Source organism: Sphaeramia orbicularis, chromosome 22 (genome assembly GCF_902148855.1).
Source record: "Sphaeramia orbicularis chromosome 22, fSphaOr1.1, whole genome shotgun sequence".
NCBI classification, from domain to species: Eukaryota; Metazoa; Chordata; class Actinopteri; order Kurtiformes; family Apogonidae; genus Sphaeramia; species Sphaeramia orbicularis.
In genome coordinates, this window is record NC_043978.1 from 25627270 (window position 1) to 25650522 (window position 23253).

At 35.7% G+C, this 23253-nt stretch overlaps 1 protein-coding gene across 2 annotated transcripts in view; it reads right to left on the reverse strand.

Annotated features, from left to right (window-relative positions):
* Positions 1 to 5855: 5855 nt before the first annotated feature.
* The window catches only part of wdr25 (WD repeat domain 25), a 62003-nt gene continuing 44605 nt past the window's right edge, over positions 5856 to 23253 (reverse strand). For both annotated transcript variants that reach the window (XM_030126717.1, XM_030126716.1), the window contains exons 6-8: positions 19036 to 19176; positions 14432 to 14656; positions 5856 to 6875 (exon numbers count right to left, since the gene is read on the reverse strand). In XM_030126717.1, the coding sequence (XP_029982577.1) occupies positions 14435 to 14656; positions 19036 to 19176 (363 nt within the window). In that variant the 3' untranslated portion in view covers positions 5856 to 6875; positions 14432 to 14434. The remainder of the gene's footprint in view (positions 6876 to 14431; positions 14657 to 19035; positions 19177 to 23253) is intronic.

Genomic DNA, 23253 nt, shown 5'->3' on the forward strand with positions numbered 1-23253 from the left:
GGCAGTTGAATATGTTCTGTTTGACCCACAAGGTAAACTCAAGAATCTTCTGAAGCATTCTCAAGAGTATTCTGAAGGTTTCTGTGTGAACCTATGAAGAAGGTCGTCTCAACTTCTGTGACATCAACAACAAACATTGATTCCCAAGAATATAACCATCACCAACTCATCAATAATAACCTCTACTGAAGGGAACATACATTATCAACTATTTAATCATAATAAATTAATCAAAGTGAATTTACTAACTAGTACAGACTGGGCCTAATTCAAAAACCTCTTTGATAGAGTGGATAATAGAGAGCTGAAGTCATTGAGAAAAAAAAAAAAAAGTATTCCAGTCATTTGCAAGACTTAGTAATTTTTTTTGATCTCCTTTAAATTATTCCATCATTTCTTCATATGTTTGTCAGTTTAAAAGATCATTTTATAAGTCAAGAAAGTCAAAGTTCAGTGTAAAAGTATTGAGTTATCAGACTGTGGAAATATGTAACTAGAAAGACAACACACAAAGCTGTAGAGGAGGTGTAATCCCAATTTTTTTCTCTCCACAGTCTGTTTAAAGTTGCTGTAGATGTTTCTGCAGCTTCAACATGACCAGACTTGTAATGATTTTCACTTCTTTTAACACTTTTTAACCTCACTCTTGAAGATTAAGGTAAAATTTGGCAGGGCAAGTGGCCATTTTTATGTTTTTGACATGTATCATGATGAGAGATGCAGTCCATTCAGCTGTTTAAACACAAAACTAGATTATTTCTTTACTATCTTTTCCACTAATCGTACATGAAATGATCTTTGAAACTGACAAACACCATATGTATAAATGCTCACATAATCCAAACTGGATAAAAAAAAAGATTTGTCACGCTTCAATGATTGTCGTTAACATTTTTTTCTCAAGTTATGTCCCATGGGACACACCAAAAGAGACTTCAGCTCTGTATTAATCCCAGGAGGAAATAATTGTGTAGGAGCAGCTGCTTTACATCAAAATACTAAATGATAGGAAGCACAAAAAAACAAACAAATATACAAAGTTTCACAAAGTTTTCAGTGGGCTTAGGTGCAGCCTGGGTTAAAGTTTGTGGAAGGGTCAGGTAAAAGGGTGAGGTGTTTCTTTACAACATAATTTCACATGGTTTTGTCCCATTATTACTGACATACTTGTGGTGAAACTGTTGGTAAAGCTAGAGCAGTAATTAACCCTCCAGGGTCTAGGATTGTGCCGGTGTGTTTAGATCGTGTAACATTTTCAAACCAAAAACTTTCCTCAAAAGTGATAATTTGAAACTTTCTCTTTGATGTTGACAGACAATGTAAATCCGTAGATATGATAGTTTTAATTTGATAGAACAAAAATATTAAATTCTACCTAGATTTTAGTTTTTCAAGTTCCAAAACAGTTCCTTGAGCATGTTTGTAGTATTTATTGTAATACATAGTAAATTTTTTCCAATTCAGATTTCATGATTTCTTTGTTTTCCAATATGTTAGTGAAAAAAATGATCAGACCATATAGATGAAGTTAAAAACAAACAAACAAAACACACCAAACATGGTTATGGTAAACTTTTTTATGTGCTATATGAAGCCAAAATCAGAAGTATTCAAAGCTGCTTAAAATAGGCTCAGACCACTAAGGATTAAATAAACTACAACCAAAAAAATGTGCAGAAGTGTGACCTAGTATTAGATTTAAGTAAAGTCATTTCAGTCGGATGCTGCCCCAAAGTCACGTAACACAACTAAATCATTTCAAGCATGAAAATGAAGCTAAAATTAGAATACAGAGAGACGTAACTGTAACTATAATAAACGACAGGCTTTGACTGACAGTTGTATCGACTACTGAGCTTAGAAATCCTGAATGTGACAGTAAATGACTTGTTGAAACTGCGATGTACACACACGCCCACAGGGAAACAACAGGAGTACCGGCTCTTTTTTTTTTTTTTTTTCCACTTCAAGCACTGCTTTTTATTTTCCAATGACAGCGACGATAATTAGAGCCACTGGGACCAGTTCCCACCACAGACCCAGCCCCGTGTACTGCGTTATCTGCTCTATCTTACATGTTAAGTACTGTTAGTGAAACCAGCAAAAAACCATTAATTCTTGCTTTAATATATACACTATAGATAATGGACTAATGCGTGTCTAATGGGAGGACTTAATTACTCCTATTTGGATTTATAGAAGGTTATCCATTATGTGTAGTGGACCCTGCTGACTGCAAAGCTGTTAAGAAGATTTATCCGTTCTCTAGTTTCTCTTGAACTAAATGCATGCTGTAAGAGACATACATAAAATGAAACAGATGCTTCTCTTAGGAACATGATCTGTGGGCACCATTAACCAAAGCAGATGTTTAATACCTGTTTTTCAATTGGCAGAGGTTTTTTTATTATTATTATTATTATTATTATTATTATTATTATTATAGTAGTTCACCCTTGTTTTTAGATACAGCTTATGTATTTTAGTAATCGCATATAAAATTCAGCAGTTTTAAAATAAATAAACTTAATGTGATGCATATTTATCAGTCAAAGGCTACGTTCAGACAGCAGGTCTTAATGCACAATTCGGATTTTTTTGGTGAAATCCGATTTTTTTTGTGTGTGCAGGTTCATATTACACGTTAACTGCGACTTCTATCAGTTTTGAATTTGACCTGAATGCGACCCTGAAGTGACCCGCATGTGCAAAAGAGATCCTGACGTAATACGTGACCACGGAAGGAAATATGTTTTTCCTGTTGCTCCTCCTCCTGGGACGCAGAATTGTGACGTCTGTTGCATTTCAATGATGTAAAGGTCAGATAAATTGCGACCTGGCCGTTCAGACTGAAGTCGGATTGTAAAATATCAGATATGTATCGGATTTAGGACCACGTATGAAAGTGGCCTGGGTTGGATTTGTGCTGTTCAAACTGTCTTTAACAGATCGGATACAGGTCACTTATGAGCAAAAAAAATCTGATTTGGGCCACATTTGCCTGCAGTCTGAACATAGCCAAAGATATGTTATCTGAAAAGGGAAAAGAAGAGAAAAAGTGGCAACAAAAATATAAAAACAACAAAAAGTGAGAGTTGATGCCAAAACCGCAAATGAATAAAATCAATGTCTAATCAATGTTCAAACCAATGTGGATATTTTACTAAACAGATATTTTCCTCTATGTTTGGGCCTCTTGTCCACATGTAAACAGCATTTTAGATTGCAACAATTGAGATTTCAAGAAGTATTTTGTAAAAAAATGCATCAAATTCAAGTGTAGAAATCAACGTATGACCTGTAGTAGATCATAGTAACAATGAAGAAAATATGTGTTTGGAAAAGTAACTGTGTACGTGTGGACAAAGCATTAGAGACATCACCACTGAAGTTAAAATCATTGGTTAAGTGTTAGTGTTAGTGGCTCATTTCTAGAAATTTAGGGTCAAAAAATTCTAGTATAATGCTGAACTATAGATAAGACTTTAAGTGATTGAAATTAAGAATTCTAACCTGAGTTTCCTGTGTTTGAGTTTTCCACAATACATTCTAATAAAGTTGTTGTCATGGTTACTGTCCCTAATGTATAAGTCTAGGATGTGAATAAGGGACATGTAACATAAAAAAGGACAGCGGCTATAGTGTACAAAATAATTACATATTTAACATGAATTTGCACTAAATCAAACCAAAGTTACAGGGCAGCCTAGAAACAAAAGATGGGAAAAAGTAAAAATTAGGCCCATTTTTCACAAGACATAGACGGACACAGACAAAAACAATAACTTTCCTCATCACTTTTTGTTGTTTTTGGATTATCTTTGCAGTGTACTAAAATATAATAGACACCTTTGTGTAAAATATTAGTTGAAATGTGCTGTAGTTTACAGGTGCAGGCAGAAAAACCCAGTGTAAAAACTGATCATTTCCTTCTAATACATAAAAACTAAAATAATAATTGAGTTTGAAAATGGGAGAATAAAGTACTGATATTCATCTCATAAATGAAGGGAATAAAGAGTAAAGATGTAAGAAAAAATAAGCATCATGTTAAGTTCATTAGTTAAAACTGAAAGATCGAACATTTGTATGTGATTTTTTATGGTAAATGGTAATTCTTCAGTGCAGTTTATTTTTGGAAAAATCTAAATTAGAATCTCAAAAATCCCTGAATTTGTTCGTTAGAGTTAATAAGTTGAAATAAATACACATAAGCCTGTACAATAATTAACCCTTAAAGACCTAAACAGCTGCTGGTGACCAAAAGCATCTACTGATATAAAATGTTTAAAAAACAAACTAAAAACGAGTAGCACTTTAATTCATAAATGTGATCTCATATTAAACGTTTACAGTATGCTTTTTATATTGCTTGTAATTAGGATGAACTAAACATCTGTTGAGTATTTTAACATAAAAGCTGTTTGATTATGTTAAATTAAAAACCCACAAATGCAACAGGTCCACCAGACCCATGAACATTGGCTGAATAACACAAATATGAACACCACACAAGGGTAAGTAATTTATAATCCACTAATCCTATCAATACATGTAAATAATTGGTGTAAAATGCAGTTTGTCATCTTTTCATGGGCATCAGATATGACCCATTTGGACGTTCAGAGGCTCAGTAGTTACCGTGGAAACATGAGAATCTTCTACCACATTGATTCACGAATAAAACCCATGGAGTTGGATCAAAGAAAGTGGATGGAGATACTAGGTTTATGTCCAATTAATGCTATATTTTACTGAAAAAGTCACCTTTTCTTCATTTTTTTCTGTTTTGATACAATAGCCTTTGATTTTACTCTGAGCTTTTATGAACATCTACATGATTAGTCAGTTAAACACAAAAAAAATCAATGATCTCCATTGGGAAAAAATGCAAAAATTCAGAGGATAATATGAAAACGAAGCGTTATAAATCACACAGGAAAGGTTAAATAGAGGGAAAAATTCATTTGGGAACTGCCACAAAAGTCACACTGGGTCCTTATGGGCTAATAAAACCCATGTAGTTTGACAAATGACAGTGGTGGTGGACACTTGTTTTTAGTTCAGTTAATGATATATTTTGTTTGAAGTCTGTTTTTCTTCCGTTTTCTCTGTTTCTGATATAATAACTTTTGAATTTACTCTGAGCTTTTATGAACAACTACATGATCAGTCAATTAAATATAGGAAAACACTGAAAAATGCTAAATGTATATGGGTGCTTCTATGAAACTGGGTTCATTTTGGTACCAGGCACTTTTCCAGCTTTTTAGACCCACTAATAAAAGAGAAATTTAGACATATTTCCCCAAAATTAATTCATTTTTGATAAAATATTAGGGCTTAAAAATAGGACCAAAATTGGGACAGGAAAAGCTACCTAGGTGTCAATGCATTTTACCTGAAAACATGGCTGTAAATTGTCTTATATACCGCTATAAATAAAGACACTGTGTTAAATTTGAAGATCCTAGTGGTTTTTCTAATCCAGACGTGGGTTTTTCATGAATTGGCAGTCTCATTCCTGGTTTTGTGTCCACTCACGTTACACGCAGAACCTGCCCATTTAAACACATAAATCGTAAGTGATTTTGCGACAGCGGTCATTTTTGTGAAACACTCTGCTTGGCATAATTAGTTCAATTCCAAAAATGTACCTGTGAGAGAACAAAAAGATATTTGTAAAAATATTAGAATGTAATTTTTGTGTCCTTTTTACCGTGTTACACGCAGATTTTTGTATAAAGACAATATAAAAAACATAAAAACGCATTTTATCTGAAAAATAGTTACTCTTTTATTTCAGTAGAATAGGCCCAAAGTGCTTCCAAACTTGCTTCATAACATTAGTCTATGTCTGGTTTGAATATTTAGCCCCCATGTCCTGTTTTTAGGGACCAGTTTCATGAAGCACCCAGAGGATAGTAAGATAATACTGGAGATTAAAAAAAAAAAAAAAGAATTTGCAAGTCGCTATAAGAATAGCTGTAGGTCTTTAAGGGTTAAAATAGAATAGAATAGATCAGTAGATGATGTGTACAACATGAAAAATGTACACAATCCTATGAGGATGCATATATACACTGCAAGATTTTTAACACATCTCAGCTGGACTTTTTTCTTATTTTTTTATCATCCAATTTGAGACTGTGCTGCGCAGTAGTTACCCTCACAGCAGGACACTTCAGAAATTGCCTTAAATCTGTTCAGTGGACAGAACGGTCTCCTTTACTGCATCTAACAAACTGTGTACATACTGTATATCTGCTGTATTGTTACTGTACGTATACACTACTGTTAAAGAGTATGTTCTTCCTGTTAGACACACACACACACACACACACAAACGCAGAGGGTTTGCTGCAGAAAATGCCTAAATATGAGATATTTTTCTACAGATATCTCAGGTGAACTTTGTTTGAAGAAGAAGCAGACTCCCCCATCTGAAAATCTGGCACACCGAGTATAAAAAAAAAAAAAACTACCAACAGAATTTCTAACTCTTACACACTGTCGGCACTGCTCACACTGACAAAAGCTCATGTAAGATTAATTGGAAAACTTTTCAGGTAAGAGAGCGGTTCTGCTACGTATGAACAAAAAGGTCACGAGGAAAGTGGGAAAACGGGTAATTAAACGACAAAAAAATGCGCGGCGAGAGTGTTGTTTTTAAACCCGGCGTGGAGAAAACATCGAAAGTGGCAGAGACGAGCTGTCCTATTAGTGAATCAACGGCGAAACATCCCACCTTATGTTAAAGAAAGAGCTGCAGAAAGGTTTACGATGCCGTTGCTGCACCCGCATCCTGCTCCTGCCTCTTGTATGGCACCCTTTGGCGCGATAGAAGTCCTTCCTGCCTCTGTAGCTCCACAGATCTGAGAGGAATGGTGACAGGAGAAAGATGAGTAAAAAAGGGACCAAAGCTTAGAAACCAAGCAGTCAGAATTTTTTATTTTTTTTTTTTTGGGGGGGGGGGGGGGGGGGGGGAGAAGAGGCCATGTTTCTACCTCTCCCATTCCAGCAGATCTAGGAAAACACTCACGGCTGTTAGAGTTTTTCAACTGCAGCTCCGCTTTCTGAAGGTTAATCTATACCACGCAGCCCATAATAAACCATCTGCCTATTTAGTACCATATAGAAATAACTAACCCTAACCACTGTACAGGGATTATAATGAGAGGACACAGTATATGGTATTTTTCTTGTGGAATAATGTATAAAAGAGATATAATTACCACATATAAAACGTTGCTACACTATGACTATTTTTATCCTGTTTGAGTTGATGTATTTATCAAATGTTCTGACCCTAAATGAGGAGGCGAAAGTCATTTAGTCCTGTCCTACCTCCAGCCAACAGGCCGACCGTCTCAGTGTCCACATGTCCGTGTGTCTGATGCATGGTTATAGATTTTGTTGTATGTTTATTTACTTAATAAAGATGAGTGTTGGGAAATACATCGAAGCCTCCCTGAATCGTTTTTTTTTTTTCTCTAAGCTCTTACATGAAGGCCAGACTCTATTACATAATCACAGTGATTTGAGCTGCAATTACTTGGCGTTACCAGGACAATCATCTCCATTCACCTGTAGAAAAGCAGATGGATGGATTCACATCTATTTCCACATCATTTTGTGTTATTTGAGAATTGACTGCTGCCCTTTTCATGCCATTATCTGACTGGGACTTCTTCATTTCAAGTCGCTTCTTTTGCTACATGTGATTATCGGTCATTATCCCGCCCCCCCATGGGGAGGCAAGGGGGATTGTTTATGGTTTGGTTTGTTAGTTTGTTAACACTGTAGCAGCAAAACTATTTGTTGAATTCCTACCAAATTGGATTTATAGATTGCCAGTGACCTGGAATAGATGTCATTACATTTTGGGAAAAGTAGGTCAAACTTTAAATTTTTTTAATCTTTTTTTTTTTTCTGATTTACTTATAATGACCGAAATTTCACATCTGTAGCAGCAAAACTGTTTGTTGAATTCATACCAAATTGGGTTTATAGATTGCCAGTGACGTAGACTATATCTGATTACATTTTGGGAAAAGTGGGTCAAAGTTAAAATTTTTTATGATTTTTTTAATATCTTTTTTCCCCCCATTTACTTATAATGGTCAAAATTTCACATGTCTATAAAACATCAATTTTGTTTCAATTTACTTCAAACTTGGCAACATATATAGAGGCAGTTAATATGCAGCACACGCATAGACATGATGACATCAGCTGAATCAATGCCAAAATAGGCTACCATATGTGCAGAACAATAACAAGAATAGTAATAAAGATTATACATGTAAACAAACATATTTACATTTACCTATACGCACACGTTTACCTACACATATATATACTTGATTGTGGATGTGTCCATGATGTATACACAAACAAAAAATAAAACACACTGTTTTAAGCATTAATTATTTATAATAATGATAATTAATGACCAGATATTGAAAATTAAGTTCTTCCTGAAAACAAGGGTGCAAAAGAATTGACAAAAAAGACATTTTCTGACACTTTCATTGCAAAGAAAACCTGAAGACACCTAGGTGGCCTGATATAATGGCAGTCTTAAATGGGGTTAATATCCTCAGTGGCTGTGATTATCAAACTATAATCTTATAATAAACCAATTGTAAATTTTGGGGTATATTTTGTTGAGATTGTCGAATATTTACATCAAATTTTTTAGTATTTTGTTGTTTTTCCTACTGGTACTAAATGTCGGGTTAAAGCTAGCCAACTTGACCAAAATAGGATATCCTTATTCATCATCTGAATCACAATTTTCTCACCTCTTATAAAAACTTGAAGCGAACACGCCACCAAGTTTCCTGGAGGGTTAGGCTTTTAATTATTACCTGATGACAAACTCCATTTTTGGATCATTTTGGACTGACTCTATAATAATGCTGACGATATCTAGCTGAAGTAAACACTAGTCCACATGTTCCTGTACACACAGCTTTAGTGTTTCTATTAATTACCCAGACTGTGGTGGACTAATTCGTCCCACTGGAGTTTTATAATGAATCATTAATGTTTTCACAATAACATGACTCTAAACACTAGGCTGTAAATCAGACTCAGTGCACGTCAGAGCTGACAGACAGACAGCAGAAAAACAAGATACACAAACTCTGCAAACAAGTGGACAAAATATAAATTCTTTAGTTTGGAAAGACAATAAAGTTTTATTATGGAAACACTGAGATTAATTCAGTAGCCTAGCAACTTCTATTGGTGACATTCATGCTACGAACGCAAAGGTTAGTGCAAAAATACTGTAATTACCTTGAAAACAAGCCATTTAAAACTAATGTTTGGATGGTTTGGAACAGCACTGTCATCCATTTATTTAGTGGAACAACCTGTATAATCCATCTGAGAAGTAGATCATAACATAAATTAACCCTTAGGGACCCCCTCAGGCCATTTGTGTACATTTCTGCCATTTTTCTTAAGATTATGTCATGAACCTCTGCAAGAATGTATTTTTTTTATACTTTTAGAGTGTAATTTTGGTTATCCGCACAGGTCAATTATATGCTCCTAACCCTTTTTGCACTGTCTGGGAACCCTCAAGCCAAAAAGAAAAAGGCAAAATCATATATTAATATTTTTTCTGCTTTTTTCCCTGAATAAATCTCTTAAACCCCTTCAGCTCTGCTCAAAATTACCTAATGTTAAATAACTTTAAAAATTTTAACCCTTTAAATTCCACTTTGAATAGATGATGTCACTGTTATTTATGAAAATATTTGATAATTTTATACATTGAGTAGTGTAGGGGCATTGCTGGTGATTAAAGTCTTGTATATTAAAAAAAAAGTAGCAACAACTTTGAAATTCATTTCATTAGGATTTTTTTTTATGTGGCATCATATTTAAAATTTTGCATGTTAAAAAAAGTCATCATATATCACTCTTTTTTTCTTCTTTTTTCTACCTGAATCGCTTAAATCACAATCAAAGCTGTCAAATGCTCAATAATTTTCAGGATGTTAACTCTTTAAATGCCAGTTTGAACATGTGATGCCACTTGTTTTATCCTACGACACAAAATGTGATATTTTCCATATAATACATGGTGGAGAGATGTGGTGTCATTTTATATCCGTCATAGAAACATCAAAGATTAACAATAACACTGATTTCATTGCATTTGTAGGTTTTGTGCAGTGCAGTACTCTCATGGTAAAAAATGCCTCTTTGACCACATTTTTTTTTTTTTTTTTAAATCTCACATAAAAAGTACTAATGCTATGAAATCAATGTGTTTTCTGCTTTTTGACTTTTTTTTTCTTCCAAGACTCTAATCACCAGCAATGCGCAAAGTAGAATTTAAAAGGTTAAATTCTAAAAATGGCTGAACATTTGGTAGCTTTGAGTGTTTTGAGAGATAAATGCAGAAAAAAACTGAAAAATACAGCCACGGAAAAAATGACTAGACCATCAAAAGTTATCAAAAACAATGGTTATGCAATCAAGTACTAACTCCTGTGTGTATCATGTGACTAAAACAGACAGAAAAGAAAACATGGAATGCCTAAAAGCATTGTTTTTGTCAGTACAATACCATAGCTATTGATGTAAGAACTGAAGTGATTTTGGTTATCAAGAAAATATGGAAAATGGATAGATATCAGCTCTGAAATTAAACTCTTAGGAGCTATTTTTGTTATTATCATTATACTTGTCCAAACAAATGCTTTAGTTGTACCAGGCATTAAAATGAGAAATTGAAGAAAACAAGGGATGGTCTAATACATTTTTCTGCGACTGTATATTGACATGATAATGCTACAGCGGTTTTTTGCGTATGTACATTTGTACCTCAAGGTAGTAAATAATAATAATAATAATAATAATAATAATAATAATAATAATAATAATATATAGATACACTGATCATAATCGATTAAGATGGTGAGATCGCCCAATCATGCGTGGAACAAACACTTTGCCAGTTCTGAATGATTTACCTCTACATTTCTGAGATGTTCTGACAGCGAAAAAATATTTGAAAAAACAAATAAGCAGGTTTTTTTATTTTTCTCAAATATCAGCTTTGAAACGTGAAAGAAATAATAGTTTGACATATACTGCGAAAGCAAATAATCTGAAATCTTTCACCAAGATATTAAAAATAGGTTTTATTCATTCTAATTCACTAAACACACAAAGCAGCACCACTAGTGAATGGTTAAGGTTCTCTTCATTTAATAGAAAATAAGATATTTATTAACAGTATGAAGAAGCTCAGAAGGTGAATGTATTTATTGCTTAAAAGTGCACTTTATAACAACTGTTCTACTAGATGCTGAATAAAGATCACACACATCTGTCTGCACTTTATGCTCCATTGTTGACTGGCAGGAGTTTGGAAGAACCTGGCAATGCCTTGACAGATGTCTGCATATTTTTCTTTTTTTTTAGTTCTATGGTTGTCTCTCTGTGATGCTCTAAGCTGTCAGTGTGAAAGGAAATGTCATATCAGAGGCAGCGAGAACAAAAAAGGCATTGAGGAAAGTGATGTGTATGCAGAATGTGGAATGAAAAACACCACTGATAAGAAAAGGCCCAAAGAGATTTGATTTTTTTTTTTTTTCCTAGTGTTTTGTTTTGACAAAAACTTCAAGAACATGATGAGAATGAAGTCCCTTGCTGTATTTGGAGTGGAAAGCCGACTATAAAAGCATTGATGTGTGGTGAGAGTGTGTGCCGCCAACAAGAGATTAGACATAAAACTCATTACAATAGTTCACTCTTTAAAATGTAAACTGGATAAAGTTTCTTTGATCCGACGCAGTGTAAGTTACCCTGATGCCATCTCACCCGCTGAGATTACAGGATGTTAAAACAACGCAACATGGGCCAGATATGAATAACATCCTGACAATAAGATCTACAGAACACAAACAGGATGTTGTCAAGGAGCAGAAATGTGGTGCTTTTTTTTTTTTTTTTTTTTTTTTTTTTTTAAATAATGTTTTTCAAAGGGTTTTATGTAACAAAAGAGTTGCTGATTTACAGTATTTCTGCCAAGTTCTTTTCATTTACACTATGAGATTAACCCTCAAAAACCCAGACAGCCACTGGCAACCACATCCATCTACTGATCTAAAATGTTTAATAACTTCGGAACCACTAAACCTATCAATACAATGAAATAATTGAGGTAAAATGCAGTTTCTCATTTTTCCATGGTCATCAGATATGACCCATTTGGACGTTCAGAGGCTCCACAGCGAACATGGAAACACCGTCATATTGTGCAACATTGATTTGCCAGTAAAAGCCATGGAGTTTGATTAATGACAGTGGATGGACATTATGACTTAACTTTGGTCCTTTCCTACAGGCCAGATTTATACTGATGGCAAGCTAAGGAGTCGCACCTTCCTTCCCTGTTGGGCCAGTAGGGGGCTCTTTGCAGCCCACCCACTCAAACTCTCTTTTTGCCCACTGGCCACCATTACATATACAATCCCCATTCATTAACTTTTGAAGACACAATTCCCCCTTGGACTAACCTATTTAAACCCAGGCGTGGGTTTTCTACATAAACTGTGGGCGGGTTGGGATTTTGTTTTGTGTGGTTGAATGTTACACTGAGCTCCTGTTATTGTTTTTTCCGAATGGCCGTTTACATTTATAGGTTCTTAGTTTCACTGTAAATATTTGCACTTAAATGTTGTATGTCATCAATTATTATTTCGTCTCCACAGTATACAGTATCATCAAGTTCACTCTCCTGCCTCTCCCTCCCTGAGTCGAACACTAGACTTCTGATTACTAGTCTATATTCCGATAATTAGTCTATGTTCTGATTACTATCTTATATTCTGATTACTAGCCTATATTGTGATTACTATCTTATTTTATGATTACTATCCTATATTCTGATTACTAGCCTATAATCTGATTACTAGCGTATATACTGATTACCAGCCTATATTCTGATTACAAGTCTAAATTCTGATTACTAGTCTATATTCTGATTACTAGCCTATAATCTGATTACTAGCCTATATACTGATTACTAACCTATATTCTATTTACTAGCCCATATTCCGATTACTTGCCTATGTTCTGATTACTAGTGTATATTCTGATTACAAGTCTAAATTCTGATTACTAGCCTATATTCTGATTACTAGCCTATATTCTAATTACAAGTCTAAATTCTGATTACTAGCCTATATTCTAATTACTAGCCTATATTCTGATTACTAGCCTATATTCTGATTACAAGTCTAAATTCTGATTACTAGCCTATATTCTAATTACTAGCCTATATTCTGATTACTAGCCTATATTCTGATTACAAGTCTAAATTCTGATTACTAGCCTATATTCTGATTACTAGCCTATATTCTAATTACAAGTCTAAATTCTGATTACTAGTCTATATTCTAATTACTAGCCTATATTCCAATTACTAGCCTATATTCTGATTACTAGCCTATATTCTGATTACAAGTCTAAATTCTGATTACTAGTCTATATTCTAATTACTAGCCTATATTCCAATTACTAGCCTATATTCTGATTACTAGCCTATATTCTGATTACAAGTCTAAATTCTGATTACTAGTCTATATTCTAATTACTAGCCTATATTCCAATTACTAGCCTATATTCTGATTACTAGCCTATATTCTGATTACTAGCCTATATTCTGATTACAAGTCTAAATTCTGATTACTAGTCTATATTCTAATTACTAGCCTATATTCCAATTACTAGCCTATATTCTGATTACTAGCCTATATTCTGATTACAAGTCTAAATTCTGATTACTAGTCTATATTCTAATTACTAGCCTATATTCCAATTACTAGCCTATATTCTGATTACTAGCCTATATTCTGATTACTAGTCTAAATTCTGATTACTAGTCTATATTCTGATTACTAGCCCATATTTACTGCTATCACTGTTACATTTGTCACCCTATTACATTGGTGTTTAGTGGTATTTATACAGTACTTATTAGTCAGTGCATTTCTGTCGGTAACACACCTGCTACAGAGACACTTGTTTTTACATTCACTTTTTGAAATCTTTACTGAAAATGTCGCTTTTTCTTCAGTTTTCTCTGATTTTGATATAACTCAATTTTATTCTGAGCTTTTATGAACGCCTACATGATCAGTAAATTAAATATAGGAAAGCACTTGACTCTCCTTGAAAAAATACAAAAAACAGAGGATGATAAGATAATAAATGGTGATAAATCACTTAAGAAAGGTTAAATAGAGAGAAAAATTCATTTGGGAACTGCCATAAAAGTAGCTCTGGGTCTTTAAGGGAGATTCAGTGCTGATGTACTCATGAGTTTTCAATTAAATCCAGTCTTTTGAGTCTATTTGGGCCTCCTGCTGTATGTTTATTACTCCATGTCATTACATACCATTCAGTGCCAGACCTTGATCTCGCCGGCCCAGTCACACGTGGCTGCAGTGGCGGGCAGGACAGGATGCTGGGACACGCACAGACAGGGCTGGCGGTGGGCGTGAAGCGTGTGCAGCGTGTGAACGTTGTGGTAGTCGAAGAAGTGTGCGGAGCCGGTGGAGCTCCCCGAAGCCAGGATGGTGCCGTCGTGGGAAAACTCACACTGCACCGCGTATCCTTCCACCTAGGACAGGAATAGAGACTTCAGTTATGACGCATTAGCCTTCCATGAAGAGCATTTTAATGTCAGCATCAGCAAAATAACATGTACAGGCTGTCAGGATAATATTGTGTAGGGGAATAAAGTGCAGCATTTTCCAAAGATGCACCCATTTCTTTTTATTATAAGTTTTTGGTGAGGAAGTCACATTGTAATTATTGTGGACAACTTTGTGATTGTAATTTAACTTGATTTGCTCGGTTATCAAGTAAAATAAACAAATTACACATAATTTTTCTATGTCTAGTCCTGTTCAAAATGTCATCATATACACAGTTTCTTTAAATCGCAGTTTTTTGCCAATATATAGAGTATTTATACAGGCCTATGCAATGACTGAATTGTTTAACGGAGTGATATTTTGCTTGTTTTTAAATGGAATTATGCATTTTAAAACATTTCCCTGTGGTCTACATAAACTGTAAATGCTATGCTTGGGTCTGAATTCTTCATTAATTTAACTCCACAGGTCCATCTTCAACCCTATTTCTGAGTAATGACACCAGAAAGGTCATTTTGAGCGCTGGCCCTTTACATGCAAATGAGCCACTTCAGGCCCCACCCCCTCCAGGTTGTTGGCTGTGCTGCTCTGTCCCATTCACCCAACAGCTGAACATTTTAAGTAATCACCTTGAAGTTTGGACATATTTTCAGTATGGACTACAACTGCTGCTGCTGACAAACAATTATGTCGTACTCTGAGAAATGTTCATCGGAAGTCTTGACCTTATATGTGCAAATGTCATGACGTAACTAGTTATAGACGTAACAAATTAATAAGGAACTGAAACAGATTGTAGAAACTTGTACGACAGACTTGCTCATATTTGAAGACAGATTCTGTTTCTTTAAATGTTATTTTGTTTTTGTCTTATTTTGCTTTGTTTTATTTTGTTTCATTGCGTGTTCTAAATAAATAAATAAATACACTAAATTTTTGCCGAAATGAATATAAAAATAGCTTTGCTGCACCTGGAGGGTTCAAATTCGAACTTTATGAACTATTAGGGTCCAAATACACAAATAAATGAACCAAAGACTAATAAAAGTGGGTTTAGCAAAATATGACCCCTTTAAAATCTATAAAGAGTGCATCTATTGCTTAAAGGGGAAAATCTGAGTTTAAAACATTCAAAAATTAACAGAAATTATCAACAGTGTTTTAATCCATCTGTTTTGTTTTGGTCTGTCTGTTTTTTTTGTCTTCTTGTGCTGTATGCAAAGCTGCTTAATACTTGAATTTCCCTTGGGATTAATAAAGTATCTATCTATCTATCTATCTATCTATCTATCTATCTATCTATCTATCTATCTATCTATCTATCTATCTATCTATCTATCTATCTATCTATCTATCTATCTATCTATCTATCTATCTATCTATCTATCTATCTTTTAGTCAAAGAAGGTGAGGTTTTGTGCAGTTGAAATATCTACTGATTCAGCATCCTAATCAGACACGACCCGTCACATCCTAGAATACAACTTTTTACCATGAGTGAGTTGCTGTTGCGTCCACTCTAAGAGTAGAAATCAATAACATTTTGTTGATACCGACAGTTTTACGCTTCATGCTTATAGGTCAGATTGTTCATTGATTTCCTTATTTGACTTTTTTTCTTTGTCAGAACAATGTAGGTCTACATAGGTTTTCAGGGTCTGAACATAGTTATACTGACACTGCTAATTAGCCTGAGACTCACAATGTAACGCAATTAGCTTTAAATAAAAAAGGAATGCAAAAGTTCACCTTTATTGTTCCTGTAGGCAAACTAAATTAAATGTACATTTATCCCATGCTGGTAACAACAAAAGCAGGACCAACTCCAGAGCTAAACCAGTACCATGGTCATGGGCATTGACAGGGGAATTAATCTACCATTCATGTTTCTGACAGCAGGGGAAACACACATGGCATGGGGAGAACATAGACAGATAGATACTTTATTGATCCTTTGCAGGAAATTATTTGGTTACGATAGCAGTAACAAAAACAAACCTAACAAAAAAAAAAAAAAAAAAAAACACCGACCCGTTCCAACAGACAACCCCAAAGACAACCAATATTAGAGACACAAGGTAAGATGTAATAAAAAAAGAATAAAGGATGAATGAAATATATAATATGACCAGTAAAAGTAAGATAAAAAAAAAAGTATAAAACACCTGTATACAGCACCAACACCAATATACAGCATGCAAACTCCACTCAGAAAGGCTCCAAGTCCAGTCCAGAGCTCAGAAGTTTCTTTCTGAGCAGCAACAGCACAAACCACCATGCCACCTTTACTTTAAATTATGGGCTTTAAACGTAAATGCATAGGCTGTGACTGCAGCTGTACGCCTTAAAACAAAATATATACAGCTCTGTTATAAGCTGGGTGAGTTATGAAAGTTTCAGTTTGTCCATGGATGGGTTACCAACAGCTTCTTTTCCATGCTGCAGTTCATATACACTAGCACCCATTGGTATTCATTAAACATTATAAACAACTGCATTTTTTTTTCTTTTACTTCAGCCCAGTTTATTTACAGAAATGAAAAGTAAAATAAATGTTTGATACACAATAGAAAATGAATTTCACCATTTTAATAAGGTATCTATTTTTACTGAGATGAAGTTGTGTTATTACAGGAGTTACTACACAATTATTTTTACAGCTACAAGGTACATTATTACTTTTGTATTACCAAACTATTACCATGTTATTACCAAGCTATCATTTTAAATTATTTCTTAATTTCTTATACTTTTTTGAGCAGGAAAACACTTCAGTTAAAGCTATACCTACCGATGTGGCATTTCTCACAGCACTTAGTAAAAGTTTGAACATGAACAACCCGCCTCCCTCCAAAGCCCCGCCCCCTTCCCTCTGCCTGAGCTCTGAGGCTCCTCCTCCTCTCATCTGATGCATGATGAAAACAGAGGAGGAAGCAGAGGCGGAGGTCCGGTCCGTTGTGGCGTGTCCGCGGACCCCTCCCTCAGTAATCAGATGCATCATCCACCTGCCGCGGGCCCGCGGCTCCTGTTCCATCAGTAGACCTGGTCTGTGCAGTACTGGGTCAGTGTCTTCACTGTAGTGCCCAGGGGATGGGCGCGCGCACTGTGAACGCGCGGCCTCCGCGAATTTTCCGTGGACATTTGAAGTTTCATAGTCCATACAATTATCATCCTACATCATCTTACATTGTGTGACACCATGTACATGCACCTGTATGAGTCCCACCGTCATAAAAGCTGAGCTTTATGCAGACCTGTTCAGTCCAGTACAGCTGACTTCCGGACTTTTATCTTCATCCTTTATTCATCAGACTCCCGTTTGTGCCCCTCAGTTGTTGTTTCAGTTCATAAATCAGTTTTTTCCCTTCCACATGTGCATGTCAGTTCTATCCAAACACATCCTAGACAGTAGACTGTGGTCAGTGACAGGAGAAGCAGCGCCAGTGAAGCGTCAGATTCAGAGGGACACATATCGGATGTGAGACGGCGATAATGGATTGGATGCTGGGCGGCCGTAATGGATGATTGACAGGAGGCTCAGTCAGGTTCGGCCAATTATTTTATTCGGACTGACTAAAATGATTGGTCAGACTTTTATCAGAAATATATGAGAATTAAACATTTTTGAGTTTCAATACCTGGTGGATTTCTTTTCCATTTTAGTTTGACACACACTTATTAGGAGCATTTTAAGATGACAAAAGAAAAGTGTAAAAATGCCACATCATACGGTATAGCTTTAACATCATTTTCTAGATAATAAACCAGGCCCTTCACTTCCATATTAACACCTATCTATTTTGATGTGAGATAGCTGATGAAGGAAATATATTTAAGAATCTGACACTGAAAGTAAGGAAGGGGCAGGGCCTTTGCTTCTGTCTGTCCCTTCTCAACTTGTGTTTATGAGTTGATTCACATGTATATTTATGCTAAATTTATTGTATTTTGTTACCTTTTCTGTGATTAATAACCACTGTTGGGTGCATATGTAACTGACTTTCTGCTTTTATTGTTTTTTCTAGTTTTTTTTTTTTTACTTTAAAGTTTGAGACAAATAAACAAACTAAGTTAAGTTAAAACATGTTTCCAGTAACATTTCCAAGCTACTGCTCTGCTTTGTATGAATATTGTATTGTAGTTACTGTGTTTGGTTTGGGGGAGGGTCACACAGAGGAAGCCCCTGCAGGCTATGGATCCATGTCCACTCTATGGTGTGTAGGTTACAGTGGGTGTCATCTGTTGACGTTGTTTGTGTTTACATCTGACTGCAGTGCCTTTTTTGTATCGACCAGGTCTGTGTAACCCTTCCCCACCCCCTCAGGCCACCATCGTTACAGACCTTGTGTCCTTCGTACTGCCGCCTCTTGTTCATTCTATAGGGCTGCTGAGAGGAGAACAGCGCCATGTAATTCCCATTGGTCTGGGCAGCAAAGATGTCCTCCAGTGGGTGGAGAGCCAAGCTGGGACACGTGTACCGCTCCTGTGGAGAAAAATCCACAGGGAAAATTATTACATTTTTCAACTTCAATCTAACCCTGTGAGGAACTGGTGGTATGTCTAGGGTGTACCCCGCCTTCACCATCTGGGAGCTGGGATAGACTCCATCACCCTCATGACCCCCTGGAGGACTGAACAGTTCAGAAAATGAATGAATGAATGATTTAACTTTTCAACAATCAAAAATGGTATCAGCATGTCAAGCCTATACAGGGTTTCTGCATGTATCAGCAAATCTAATGTCATGCCCTTTTTAATGCCACTTCAAACAAATTTAATGCCTGTGTTCAACTGCAGATAGTTTTATATATAGTTTATATAAAATATAGCACCCAGCAGTGAGTGGACCATGAGGGTCGATCTGGGGAGACAACTCTAGTTCCCAAGGGAAATAGTGGAAACATCTAATAATGTGGTCTGAGCCATGCAAGACCATCCTGCAGGTGGAACTCACTGTCCCGTGGGAGGAGGGTATGGAAGCTGCCTGGAATGCCATCACGTGCCCCGTGGAAGTGGGATGTAGGGGCTTTGTTTGGCCCTCAACTGTGCGCCTGCTCCGTGACATTGGATGCACACAGACGCAGCATGTTGGAAAGCCATAAAAAATCTGGCAGAAGAAGCAGAGAAAGGCAGCTTCTGGTTGTGGCTAAGGAGGAAGGTTAGGAGGTGGGGGTCAAAGGACACCTAGGGCATCAGCAGGGGGTCGCTCCGCCACCAGGAGATGTACTGGGGTTAAAGGAGCGAAACATCAAGAAATGGTGGACCCCAGCTGATGACCCAATGATGCCTGCAGAGGTGTTCAGAGGCAGTACGCTTGCACAGAGGCACAGATGGAGGTGCGTCAGGCAGAAATGCATAGCAGGCTAGCAGCTTCTATCTGTCTGTCTGTCTGTCTGTCTGTCTGTCTGTCTGTCTGTATGTACATGACAGTTTACCGTCGACAGGCTGTAACCAGGTTCTGAATAGTTCCTCCTCCAACCACTTCTGCTAAAACTTGCATTTTCCCATTTTTCTTACATTTACTAATATTCCCTCCACTCTTTCACCACATCATGAGCACGCTCAAAGCATGTTGCATTCCAAGCATCCGGTGTTGTGACTTCGTGTATCAGCCATAAACAATAGACAATTAAAGGGTTCCGCCTGTCAGTCATCACAATATACTTCTGATCAAAATGTTTTTAAAATCAAAATAAATCATGAATAACAATGTTTTTTTTTTCCATCAAATGTATTTAATTTTTTAATGCCTCTGGACATTGAAGGCCTTAATTTTTACAAAATGTATTTAATTAACTTTTAATGCTTTATAATGACCTGCAGAAACCCTGCTATATTTAAAAAGCTGTGTGTTTATATTGTGAGTGTGTGCATACACAGTAGTGGAAAAAAGTTTTTAGACACCCCATGAATTTGTGATATATTGAATGAAGAATCACATCTAAAGTCATTGAACTCTGCCAAGTATTGTTCTATTCTCCAAACCCACATGCTCCCTTCTGTGCATGCTCTGTTCCATCAAGATAAACACTGTTCCAGTAAGATAATAAAACACATCCTATAAAGAATGTCGAGAATTTAGTTTTGTTATTTTTTTCTTAACAATTTAAAAAAAATCATTTGCATTTGTTTGTGTCTGATGCAGCCACACCTTTAGAAACACAAAAAAGACTTTTCCACAAATATTTCATGATAATATTTGAGATTGTGTCACTACTGTAAATCCATCTTGTCTTATATATAAGGGGTGTGAACCTCCATCACTGAGGCCGATGTGATCCATTCTCATCCAATAAATTAAAGATGCATGTGAAGCAATAACCAGTTTGACTGAACACAAAACCTTCTGATTCTTCTCAAGCAGCACATCATAAATAAATTTAAGTAAAAAAAATCTCAAACTAAAGTACAATTTTTATATCAAACATTTGCTTCTTTAATGCTGCAATTCACAGACCATCTTTTCACTTTTATAAAAGAACATTTGGCTATTTCACAAACCTTTTCAGAAGTCTCTAACAAAAGATAAAATAAACCCAGACCTGGACCTCACCTTAACCCTGTTCTTGTATTCCTGGTCTGTTTCCAGATATGCTTTTATAAGACACTTCAGCCTCTGTAACAGTCATAAGCTTTGTGTATAGAGATTTAGCCATTAACATCTAGGTCTGGAAAAAAATCTAATTCATTCGATTCATCAAGGTTTGGATTTCTTAACTCCTAAAGACCCAGTGTTACTTTTGTGGCAAATCCCAAATGAAATTTCTCTCTCTATTTAACCTTTCTTAAGAGATTTATTACCATTTATCATAATATTATCCCCTATATTTAGCATTTTTCAGTGTAAATCATGTATTTTCCTATATTTAATTTACCTAACATGTAGATATTCATGAAAACTTTTATTAAAGTTGAGGGGTTTTATATCAGAAACAGAGAAAACTGAAGAAAAAGTGACATTTTCAACAAAAATATTAATAACTTAATGTAAAAACAAGTGTCTCCAACCATTGTCATTGATCCAACTCCATGGGTTTTACTGGTGAATCAATGTAGTAAAAGATGACGGTGTTTCCGCATTCAATATGTAACCTCTGAACGTCCAAATTGGTTATATATGATGACTATGAAAAGATGAGAAACTGCATTTTACCTGAATTATTTCAATGCATTGATAGGTTTAGTGGTTCAGATGTTATTAAACATTTTAGATCAGTAGCTGTTTTTGGCTGCTGGTGGAGGTTTAGGTCTGTACGGGTTAAAATAATGAAAAACACCTAAATCACACAATCAAGGTGTATTTATCGAGACACCTTTCTTGGCCCACCATTACTCATAATATAACCTGTCTGTAATAACTGAATTCCCCTGCACACTCACAACACCCGGAAAATAACTTCATATTGAGGAAGACACGTAAACTTAAATAAATGAACCAGCCCGAGTGTTGTTTACAAGGGTCCGCAGATTTGGAATGAACTAGATGGGTTCATGAAATTATCACAATCATGATTTTTTTTTTGGAAATGATGCTGCCTGAGTGTGTGAATGTGTGTGTACGTGTAACTATGTGTGATTGTGTGGATGCTTGTGTGTGGTGTATGTCAATGATTGCACGTGAGTACCAGTGGGTGGTGATGAATATGTAGGTACATCGTGGGGGGGTGGGGGTTGAGGGGGAATGTGGGTGAGGATGTTGTCGGTTCCTTGGGTTCCTTATCTATAAGGATTCGTGCTTCTTTGGGGTTCCCTTTCATCTGTTGTTAACTGCTCATGTATAATATATTTTTCTTTCTATGCGCATGAATAAAATATCTGTACCTGTATCTAATTGTGAATGTGTTTCTTCAGTCATATATGACATATACAGTCGTGGAAAAAATTGTTAGAGCACCCCTTGTTTTCTTCAATAGTCGCTTTTCCATTGACCCTCAAATTGCACAAATATCACTTGCGCATAAAAATTTACCTAATGGAAAAAAGACAGTTTCGCCAAAAGTCCAATTTTTTGATTAAAAGTTTTTGCGCTGCCAAGAGGTGGTTTTTGGGCGTAGAGTAAATGGTATATGACGCAAAATTGCAATGGAAAGACCTATTATCGCAGCTAGAGTCAAGTGAATTAAAAAAACGGATGTTGATGTACGTTACAACAACCGAAAAAGATGAAGAAACATGGTGCGGTATGTGTGGATACACCAGGAAACCCAGTCATTTTTTAATTTAGTACAAGATAGAGGGGTAATATATAATAATAATGAACATATCTGTAAATCAACACCATATTTATGTTCGTTGCCATGTTTATGGAATGACTTCTCGTGTCATCTCGTGATAATAAATAAACAAATCATCACATTTGTGATTTAATAGAAAACCCGAGATTACGCACTTCCGTTTTTTCGACATTTAATAAATATCTGTAAAGTTTTGCGCAGATGTCCAATGGAAAAGCAACTAATTTCTTGTTCATTTTAATGCCTGGTACAACTAAAGGTACATTTGTTTGGACAAATATAATGATAACAAAAATAGCTCATAAGAGTTTAATTTCAGAGCTGAT